Below are 10,825 nucleotides of genomic sequence, written 5' to 3' on the forward strand. Positions count from 1 at the left end.
ACGCGGGGGACAGGCACCACACGGCCCACTGGGTCCCAGAGGACTGGCGTGTCTGGGGGTGCTCAGAACAGCCTGCGTGTCTGCATGAGGAAAGGAGGGGTCTTTCCCTTCAAGCACTGCTGCCCAGTGTCGTTTTTCCCTGCACAGGGAGAAAGGCTCATTTGTAACAACAGTCATGCGGAGTGCTGTCCCGTTCACCCGAGCTTTAGAATTCTGAAGAATTGACACTGTGGCTGACAGAGACACCCTCCACGGCAGCAGCTGCGGCTCCGCAGGTGGGAACGCGGCACTGGCCACAGAACGAAACACATGTGAAAGTGGGGGAGGGAGAGAAGCGTCAGCGCATATTTGCGCGGGACACGGCATGCCACGCGCACCTGTGCCCTCCGATTCCAGCTCCTGACACAGGATCACCAGGGACAGGATGCCCACCCACCCCCTGCCAGCTCTAATTTCTTGGGTGGAGAGGCTCCCACGAGGACAACTGCATGGAAGCCGGACGGTCAGTGTGGGGAACAAGGTTCAAAGACCTTCATGTGAGCAGGTGCCTCGGGACACGTGCCCCACTGGCTTCCCCTCCTCCTGCTTCTGGGAAACATAACCCGTTGCCCCAGCCACTCAGGCCGAGCACTCTGCGGCCGTCTTCAACGGGCTCCCGGGTCTGCCCACGACTCTTCCCTCCATGTGATGCTGACATGTGCCTGATGCCCCGCTCCCGCCCTGCTGAACCCCCAGGTTCCTCGTCTACCACACTGAGCGGATGTGGGGCCCCTCGCTGGTGACTGGGGGCTGATGGGAGCAGAGCACGAGCAGACGGCCTGACCCCTGAGCGCTCATCCATCCCCAGCTCCTGTGTTTCTGATACCGACCTCGATGCCTTTCCTAGACATCAACCCTGAGACCAGGACCTGGGGACTTCATCCGCACATGCCCCTCAGAGCACAGCGCCGTGCCAATGAGGCAGGGGAAAGGATGAATGCATGTCTGTGCAGACAGTCAGCTGGACCTGGATGGTACTGCGCCAGCCCAGGCGGGTCTGGGCACTCGACTCCACGTGTGTCTCTTACCTTCCTGACCCACGCCGGGGCCGGCAAAGAGGAGAAGTTCGTCCTTGTGGATGCTGCTGGAATTCATGAACACGGACACGGCCGCAGGGCCGACCTCCACAAAGTAAGGCCCCAGCTCCTTTTCAGTTCCACAGAACTCGTAGATAAATGCCCGGAGCACATGGACTCCTCCTGGGAAGAGAAGAGGCACGTGATAGTTACTAAGAGCACGTACAACCCTGAACGTCCGTGCAAGGGTGACGAGAGGTGCATCCTCTGGGGATGGACCCAGCATGGGTGGCCTTCTCTTGCCGCAGGGGCCACCTCGTAGGCAGGGAAGCCGTGCGGGGCACGTCACATGCAACAGGGCTTGGTGTGTGCTTTCATGCTCGGCGCCATGAATGTCTTAGTGGTTTGTTAACCAAGGATGCTGCGTTCTCATGCCGCCCTGGGTCCTGGGAACGACACACTGGAACGTATCCACAAGGAAGCAAACAGACATCGTCACTCTGCGGCGAGGCAAGAGAAGCAAGAGCTGTGACGATCACAGACACACACGCACACACACACACACACACACACACATGCACACACCGGTCTTCTAGGAAGTGAGGGGTGGGGTGCAGCCGGCTGGCGGGAGGGAAACAGACCAGAGAGCACGACAGGAGGGACCTGGAGGCAAAGCGAGAAGGATAAGCCAGATGAAAGGAGCGGAAAGGACTCGAGCAGCAAAGGGACTTAGCGCGTGCTTGGCCAGAGTGCCATAAAGAAAGCTGAAATGCCAGCGCAGAAATGACTTAAAGACAGAATTAAAAAAAAAATCTTTCCTGGGGATGTCTGGTGGGCTCAAAGCATCTGCCCTTTGGCTCAGATCATGATCCCAGGTTCCTGGGATCAAGTTCCTCATGGGGCTCCCTGCTCAGCGAGAATCTGTTTCTCCCTCTCTCTCTGCCATTCCCCCCACTCATGTCCTTTTTCTCAAATAAATAAAAATATTTTTTAAAAAATCCTTCCCAAAACAAAGGAAATGAAGCATGCCGACACCCTGGAAAGGCACAGCGCGCAGCAGACCGAGTTGACGTGGGACAGCCGGCGCCGAGACGCGTTCCCGCACAGGGACCTCACATCTAAACAATGACTTTGAGCCAGACAAAGCCATCAAGTCGTCTCCAAGGAGGAAAAAGGAAGCTGACGGTAGAGCCCCACAGCGCAGAAGTGTGGACGGTCCCGCGGACGGCTCCCCACGGCCCTGAGGACGAGGACCCAGCCCCTGCACTTCTGAGTCCCTGTCTGTGGCAAGAGAACATGCACTTGATCCTGACATCAGATACAGATGATGTCAGTTCAAGGACCCCACTTGGGCCAGATAAGGGTAGAGAAACTCCTCCGTTCCTTAAGAAAAGAACGTGTGACCAGGACGGAAGAGGCAGCAAGCTGTCATTCACATGTAACAAGTCTGAGTATGGAAGAAGTGGGACCAGTATTCCACGAGTCTTCCTGACAAGCCTATTCTGAACAATGCGTCTGATCCGGGCCGCTGTGCCAACGTACGGAGGTCTCTCAACACTCAATGAATAGGCAAGCAGACAGCCTGATCAGAAACTGGACGGGGGCATTCTGGACGGAGGCACGGCACCCAAGATGGTGAGACAGGGACCAGCACATACAAGATGCTCTGCATCCCGCGTCAAGGCCGAGTACATGGGAACCACACCACTCAGGGACAGCCCCGATCGCCCCCGACGACACCCACCGATGGCCAACATGTGGGGCCCAGGAGCGCTCGCTCACCGCTGGTGGGGATGTGAGACTGCCCATGCAGGGCGCCTGGCCGACTCCGTCAGAGGAGTGGGCGACTCCAGATGTCAAGGTCGCGAGTCCCCGACCCATGCCGGACATAGATAAATAAATACATAAACTTAAAAAATATGGTGCAGCTGCTTTGAGGGACAGTAGGGTGGTTTCTTTAAAACTAGATACAGCCTTACTCTAGGATCCAGCAATCACGAGAGCGTGGGACAGAGAGGTGCTGGGCTATCTGCTGAGACAGAGAGGGACTGAGGGGGAGGACCCCCCAAATCCTGCCTCAGGCCAGGTCCCCCTCCTCCTCACATGCTCTCACACTCACATATAACACTCGCACACACGCACATGTGTTCCTGGCAGGGGTGTGATCAGGAGGACCAGACAGAGGGGGAGTGCAGGTGCTCAGGACATGATGAGGTGAGGGGCCAACACGCCCGCTCTGATGAGGGACACGGGGCTAGGACACCCGACAACCTGCCAGCTGTGATCGCTTCATTTCTAACACTGACCACGTTTTAAGCCACAAAGACAACCTTGGCATGTTTTTTAAGCAAAATGGGAGAAAATATCTGCTCATCATGATGGGCTGGAACTTTGAATTAATACTGAAGCCAGAACACGAGAAAGGCCATGCGACAGGTGGTGATTTTACTTAAATAATAAATAATAATGCAAGCATCCAACTATAAATGGAAACCCAGACAAAAGCATTGTTTAAAAGCAGGAAGAAGTCAGTAAAGATAAAAGCAGAAATTGATAAACTTAGAAGAGGAAATGTAGTCAATTTCCAAATTCCAAGACTGGTTCCTTTAAAAAAAAAAAAGATTTATTTATTAATTTGAGAGAGAAAAAGAGCAAGAGTGGGGAAGGGCAGAGGGAGAGGGAGAAGCAGACTCCCTGCTGAACAGGGAACTCGATGCACTTGGCCCCAGGACCCTGGGATCATGACCTGAGCCAAAGGCAGGCACTTAACTGACTAAGTCACCCAGGCACCCCTGAGTATCCGACTTCATTTCAGCTCAGGTCATGGTTTCAGGGCTCTGGGATTGAGCCCCATATTGGGCTCCATATATCACACCGTGTCTGATTCAGGTTCTCCCTCTCCCTTTGCCCTTCCCTGCTCTTGGGCTCCCTTTCTTTCTCTGTGTCTAAATAAAACATTTTTTAAAAATTAAAAATTTTAAAAATTTAAAAACCCTTGATAGGAACCCTCTTACACAGTTGGTAGGAATGCAGACTGGTGCGACCACTCTGGAAAACAGTATGTGGATCCCTCCAAAAGTTACAAATAGAGCTACCCTACGACCCAGCAATTGCACTAGGAGGCATTTACCCAAAGGATACAAAATTACAGATTCAAGGGACACATGCAGCCTGATGTTTACAGCAGAATTGTCACCCACAGCAAAACTGTGGAAGCAGCCCAAATGTCCATCAAATGAGGCACGGATAAAGAAGATTGGTATGTGTATACACACATATATATACAACCGAATATTACTCAGCTATCAAAAAGAATGACCTCTTGCCATTTGCAATGAGGTAGATAGAAAGTATTATGCTGAGCAAAATAAGTCCATCAGAAAAAGACAAACACCATGCGATTTCACTCGTATGTGGAACTTAAGAAACAAAACAAAAAGCAAAGGGGCAGAAAGAGACAAAGCAAGAAACAGACTCTTCGCTGCAGGGAACACGCTGCTGGTCACCAGAAGAGAGGTGGGGTGGGGGGAAGCGGGTGACCGGGATGATGGAGCGCACCTGCCGTGATGGAAGGCAATGTTGACTCCGTGTTGCACACCTGAGACTAACACTGCACTGTATGCGACCTAACTGGGGTTTAAAATTTTTTAAAAAGTCCTGAAAAAGGAGGAAAGATGAGAAGCTCCTCAACATTCAGGAAGTTCTACCGGCCCCAAATCTGGTACCAAGCTTAATAGGCGACACCAAAAGCATCTCGAAACAAAGATGCCACTGTCCTCTGTCCTCGGCCACCTTGTTTTGGAAGCAGCAGCCACGCTGAGTGAGTGAGACGAGGACGGGACAGGTGTCAGCTTGGAGGATCGGGGATGGCGTGTCCCCATCTGTAAATACTGTTCACGTGACCGGCCAACACTAAGGAGTGAGCTTCACAGTAACTACACACACTGTGGTCATTCAGAGCGACAGAGGGGACAGAATTCATAGCGAACACGAGCGACTCTTGAACATCCCAATGACAACCCACTGGAAGAGAAAATGAAAGACAAGATCCACATATCCCAGCACAGAAAATAAAATCTCTCCCGAGAATCGTGTACTTTTTCTGCGAAGACACTTTTAAATGCTCCTAAAGACACAAGGAAGACTTGGGCAGAGAAAGGTATTTTCACGAAGGGGGAGCTTCTTGAACATAAACAGTCTGCGGAAATCAACTCATGAATTTAACATTATGTGGACAAAAAGGCCAATAAGTTGTTTTCATGCGAGCCACTGGGAGTCTAAAGTCCACGTGGGAAAACGGACAAGTAAAAATAACCAGAGTAATTTTAGAAAAGACGAGTAACAGAGGGGAGCTCAGCTGCAGGGACAGCAGAACCCAACCCACAAGCAGGGGTGAGGAGGGCGGGCTGGGGGGCGAGACTGGTGCTCCCCCGATCCCCAAGGGCAGAGCCAGCAGCACCTGGGTGTGGCCATTCAGATAAAAAGAAAGCAGAGCCAGCCCCCTCAGACTTGTGGCCGGAACGCACAGTCCAATGTACTAAATATTCAACTGCGCAGACATCTCAGAGACGAGCACTGTGCCTGAGGGGTGAACTCATGGCTCCCAGCTCCCTATAAGGTAGGGGTTGGAACTTCAAGAATATACCATACTCAAAAAATAATAATAAAAAATAAACAGAAAGCAAATGGTGACATGGTGCTGGTGAGCAGGACAAGGTCGGAATTCTGCCCCCCGCCTCCACCCCCCAACACCAGCTCTGGGGACTCGGTCCTTGTCCACGCAGATTGGTTCTAGTGCCAAGATGTCTGGAGAAAGACAGCTTTTGTGACTTTGCCTAAATGCAAAGTGTTTGACATCTTAGTGCAAAAGATTAAGTGTGCAATGTTGTGTGTGTGCACGTGCACGTGTGCAAGTGTGTGCACGAGTGTGTGTGTGTGTGTGTGTGTGTGAGTGTGTGTGCACCTGAAGGACCGTATCCGCAGTCCACACCAAAGCTCAGAGCTTTCCCTGTGGAGGGGTCACATGGCTCGCTAGGTGTGTGACCACATGACTAACCCCTGACCTTCTGGCTTCCCCGTGCTCCTCCAAATGTGTGGAGTGATGGTGGGACTTAATGAGGAAATGTATATGGGGGAGGCACAGTGTGGGCACCTGAACCTTTGTTATCAGAACACGGCAGGCACGGGTGGAGTGGGGGGGAGTGGGGTCTCCTTTCGGCCCTGGTGTGGCCAGTGCTACCTCCAGGGTCTCACCGTACCTGTACTCCCTGCCTGGGTTCAGGTCCTGACACCAAGTACCCTACCTTTTCCAAATTGGTGGTAGGCAGTGACCACCATTCCCCCAGACACATTGCAGACCATCACTTGAACCCCAGAGCCGTCTCCGAAATCCACTCTCAGATGCAGAGCTGCTTGGGAAGCCACCTGCACCCCGAACCCCAAACAGGGCGGCGCCCGAGCATCCGTGTCTGGGAAGCCACAGACAGCGGGGTCCACCGCATCAGCAGGAACGTGCATGGAGACGGCTCCAGGGTGACATTGAGCAGGGGGACAGAGCTGCTTGGGACGAGGCCAGCATGCTGAGCCATTGTGGCCGAGGGAGCTGTGGGGAGAGAGAAGGACAGCTTCAGAGAACACAGTGGTCTGAGCAGAAGGGATGGAGACCGAGTGGAATCTGATGGCGGGGCTGACTGTCCCAGTTCCCAAAGTGGGGTCCCAGGACCAGTGCCACCAGCATCACCAGGCACTGGTGAGACATGCCAGGTACATGGAGTCAGAAGCCAGGATGGCAGGGGACACGGGGACACTGAGGGCAGCTACAATCTGAGAGCCCCGCTCTGGCGGCATTAATCCCAGCCGCAATGCAAATCCTCTCCCTTGGCGCTGAAGTAAGGGCCGTACAGGCCGTGCTCCCTGAAGGTCACAACCTCTGATGTTTCTGTGAAAAACACCCAACATGGGCTGGGCACCTGCCTTTCCGCCCGTGGCCCATCGTGCTGTAATGCGCTGCGTGTGCACTGGGAATGCGCCATTATTCACAGCTCCAGTCCGGATGCGTGAGGCCCGGTCTGAATTACAGAGCCCACCCAGTAACGTGGGCTCTCTGGGAAAACAGTGGCCGGCTGTGTGGCCCAGGGCACTGGGGCTGCAACCACCACTGGGTGACCAGGGGGACAGTGACGTCGCCAGCTCCCTGGGCGTGGCTCCAGAATCGGGGTCTAGAGCGGACACTGGCCCCCCCGCCGCCCGCACCCTACCTTCCGGGTAAGGTGGGAGAAGGTGCGGTCAGAGTGCTGGAATGCGGGCACGCAGCTACCCAGATGCGGACCCCCATCACAACAGTGGCCGCCGTGACGTCGGTCCCTGGAAGCCGCTCTGGGGCCATGTCCTCTGCAGAGCGCCACTGTCCTGAGGGGCAGGAGGGGGTCTGTGCACTCAGGCGGCAGGAGCCCTCTGTGGGACAGGTGCACTGGAATTCAAGAGGTGAGTGAGCGAGGGGGCGTGCCAGGGCCGAGGCTGGCAGCCTCACTGCCTTCTGCACCGTCAGGAAGCTGGAGAATAAGGGTCCCCGTGCGGCTACAGGCTCCCTCATCTGGGGGTTAGTGCAGGGTTGCCCATGCGTTGCAGATGGGTTCCAGAGAGGGTTTGCACCTGCCAGCGCAGTGGCCAAGAGCACACTGCTGGCAACCACCAGGACACCAGGGAGCTGCTCTTACCCCAAGTTCACACTGCTCCCTGCTAGCTACCACGAATGAGCTCCTCTACAGGGTCAGCTATGATCAAAGGGGGCAGCTGAGCGGTGACGCTCTTGCAGACATGGAAACTGCAGTGCACACTTTCCTTTAGTGAGGATCCAGCTCAGGTTATCCTTTCAGACTGGCTGAACCATGTCCGAAGGACTAGCAGCCGGAAACACAGCTCTCCCCCAAGCCCCAGGGCCACCTGACCTATCAGCAGCTTCCCGGAGATGTTCCACCGCAGCGGGCAGACACCCACCTGGAGAAGCCAACAGAAGTCACCACTCACGTTCCCAGCTGCAGACATCCTTCGGCAACAGGGGCCCGGGCCACTGCTGCCCTGGAAGCTCACGATTGTCACAGAAGGTCCCTGGGAGTTTCTGGATATGAAGGAAAAAGGCAGAGACAGGAAGGCTGGCCGTGCTTCGCTCGCTCACATGGCCCGTGTGGCCTGCATCTGCTCGTCAGCGGTCCGGGTGACAGGGGGGTGCCTGCAGGTAGAGCTGACCCCGCCAGGGCTGTGCCAGAGTTCCGGGGATGACTGTCATGGAGCAGGAGTGTATTTAAAGCCATTCACTAACATCTGTCCCCAGCTGGGACCCTGCTTCCGATGGCTCCCCCAAAGGGCGGGTCACTGTCCTAACAGGCTCCGCGGTCTAGGGGAGGCAGCCCGGGCTTGGGTCACAGGTAGCTGACCCCCGAGACAGAGCCAGGCCTCGGCGGGATTCACCTGTGACTCGGGGCTGCAGCTGAACGCCTGGTGGCTCTCGGAGAGGGCGGCTACTCACCGAGTCTGGTGCCTTCCACGGTTCTAGGAAGGGGGTGCAAGGGGCATGACCACAGCCAGCAAGGATGAAGACCTCTTAGAGGGTCCATTTCATGTCCCATGCTACAGGACCCCGTTTATCTCAACCCAGGGGCCCTACAGGAGGGATGTGCTGAGGCCACTCAGGCCAGGGCTCTCAGACAGGGACGCCGTTCCCCTGCTCTGCTACAGGGATGGATCCTTGTCCTCAGGCCGGCGAAGATGAGCCGCTCTGGCCCAGGCTGTCCTAACGTGCTAGGCAGGAAGCATCTGGGCTCAGGACACCCGGCTTCCAGCCATGGTCATGCGGCAAGGGGCACAGACTTCAGATCGCAGCACAAACGCCACAGGTCCCATGAGCCCCCTTGCTGCCCTGCCAGCTGCCAGGGCCACACCACCCTAGGGTCTGCCCCAGGCCCTCCCTGTCTGCACGGGGTCACCTGTTCTCTCCACGCAGGAGCTCTCCCACTGGCCGTGCCAGCCGTCCTCCCATAACACAGTCCTAGTGCGCTCGTCCTGGCTGCCTGCTCCCTGCCCGTTCCCTTAGGTTCCTTTAGCTGTTAATGCAGCGATGTTCCTTCAAACCCTGCAGGTGCCCTCTGAGCTCACACAGCCTCCCGAGGACAGACAGGTCCTGCTCTGCTCACACCTGTTTCCAGAGCTTTCCTGGAGCAAGGCCTCTGGACCCCCACCCTGCTGGGGGCTTCTACTAGCACCCTGGGGACACCGGCCACTCCTGAGAGGGTCTTCAAGAGCATCAGGGCTGCTTCTGTTTACCTGCACCCAGTTCTCCTTCATCTGGACCCCAGAAGGAAGAGGCCCAGAGGACACAGAGGGGCGCCTGGGTCACCGGAACAGAGTGGCTTGACCCAACAGCGCTGCCAGCAGGGGTGGCTACTATCTGTCCCTACAATTAACCTGCTTTCTCCAAATGGGCCACATTCCTTCTGTGCCTGCTGTTCCCCGTTAGTGGGGATGACACCTTCCTTGGCTCCAGCTAATGGTCCTCCACGTCAGTCCCCTCGAGCCCAGTCCCCAGCCCCAGGTCTTCCTGACTCCGCAGACGCAGCCGACGCCCCCATGCATCCCTGTGGAGTCTGGAGGGTCCCATGTCGCCCTATCTGCTGTTCGGATTATGCTTCCCTCCTGCCCTGGATTTAGGGTCCCCCGGGGAGGATGGGATCTTACTAGTCTCTGTAACCCAAACTCTGCCTTGTAAGCTGGGGGCTTCAACAATGGGGAGTTTTATGGGGAAGAAGAAGGAGGAATCATGCAAATAAGTGGAGGGCAGGTGCGTTGAGGTGCACGGGGAGGGCTGGGAGCACAGCGGTTCCGGTGGCCTGGCAGGTGGGCCACACGGGCAGCTCGCCTCAGTGGACATGGTGGAAATGCGCTAGTCACCAGGAAGGATAAAAAAGGTCTGCATCCAGGCACCCTGTGTTTGCCATCAGAAAGATCAAGTTTGTTCTCTGTATGCATCAACGTTTAATTTTCATTGGGGTGAGTAAAACCATAGATTACAGGGCCAGTGTGAGGCAGAATCCCAAGCAGGCCACGTGTTTTTAGAAGCATGCCGACTTCCAAGTTCTGATGGCCCAGTGCTACGTTCTTATGGTGGCAGAACGACCACAATAAAAACATAAAGCCGACCGTCTTTCTCATTCTGAAACGTTCACTTTATCCATGCTCGGTACCTCTGTGCTGTTGTGAAACAGACCTCGAGGGTTTTTCACCCTAAACCCCGTGCCCACTGAACACCGGGTCCTCGCTCCCGCCCCCAGCCCCTGGCACCCACCACCCATCCTTCTCCAGGAACCCGGCTGCTCTAGGGGCCTCGTGCATGTGGAATCCTGCAATACCCATCCTCTGGGACTGGCTTATTCCACGTAGTGTTCCATGCTCAGGGTTCGTCTGATGCTACCGTACCGCACGCACGAGAAGACCAGTCCCCCACTCTTCCTTCCCTGGCGATAGGTATTCTGAGCTCTCTGCAACCCCACATCCTCACCCCAGAGAGCACACCAGATCTGACGCCATCCCGGGCAGGTCTTTGCATGCCCCTGTGCAGTGCAGAGGAGCAGGGCTCCGTCAGGGCTCGCGGACATACCTGTCGGCATAGTCTCCCCGATCCGAAGCAGCCTGCATCCTCCCGCTGACAGCACTTAGCACTGTTCTGCTGGTTGTTCTCAAAATGTTCTGGAAGGGGGACAAACAGCAGTCATTTAAGA

General features: G+C 55.6%; 1 protein-coding gene across 19 annotated transcripts in view; it reads right to left on the reverse strand.

Moving 5' to 3' along the window:
• The window catches only part of PKD1L1 (polycystin 1 like 1, transient receptor potential channel interacting), a 104,370-nt gene that overhangs the window by 84,413 nt on the left and 9,132 nt on the right, over window positions 1-10,825 (reverse strand). For 16 of the 19 annotated variants that reach the window (XR_014301080.1, XR_014301081.1, XM_082692730.1 and 13 more), the window contains 5 exons: window positions 10,705-10,793; window positions 8,052-8,172; window positions 7,313-7,524; window positions 6,359-6,657; window positions 1,068-1,238 (listed from right to left, as the gene is read on the reverse strand). Coding sequence is in view for 17 of the 19 variants with exons in the window: in XM_082692730.1 (XP_082548856.1) it covers window positions 1,068-1,238; window positions 6,359-6,657; window positions 7,313-7,524; window positions 8,052-8,172; window positions 10,705-10,793 (892 nt within the window). In the remaining 2 variants the exon portion in view is untranslated. Of the gene's footprint in view, window positions 1-1,067; window positions 1,239-6,358; window positions 6,658-7,312; window positions 7,525-8,051; window positions 8,173-10,704; window positions 10,794-10,825 lie in introns of those variants that run through there. The other 3 variants (XM_082692725.1, XM_082692726.1, XM_082692727.1) reach the window with 3 other exon arrangements.

This window comes from Mustela nivalis, assembly GCF_964662115.1.
Source record: "Mustela nivalis genome assembly, chromosome: 12".
Taxonomy (NCBI): Eukaryota; Metazoa; Chordata; class Mammalia; order Carnivora; family Mustelidae; genus Mustela; species Mustela nivalis.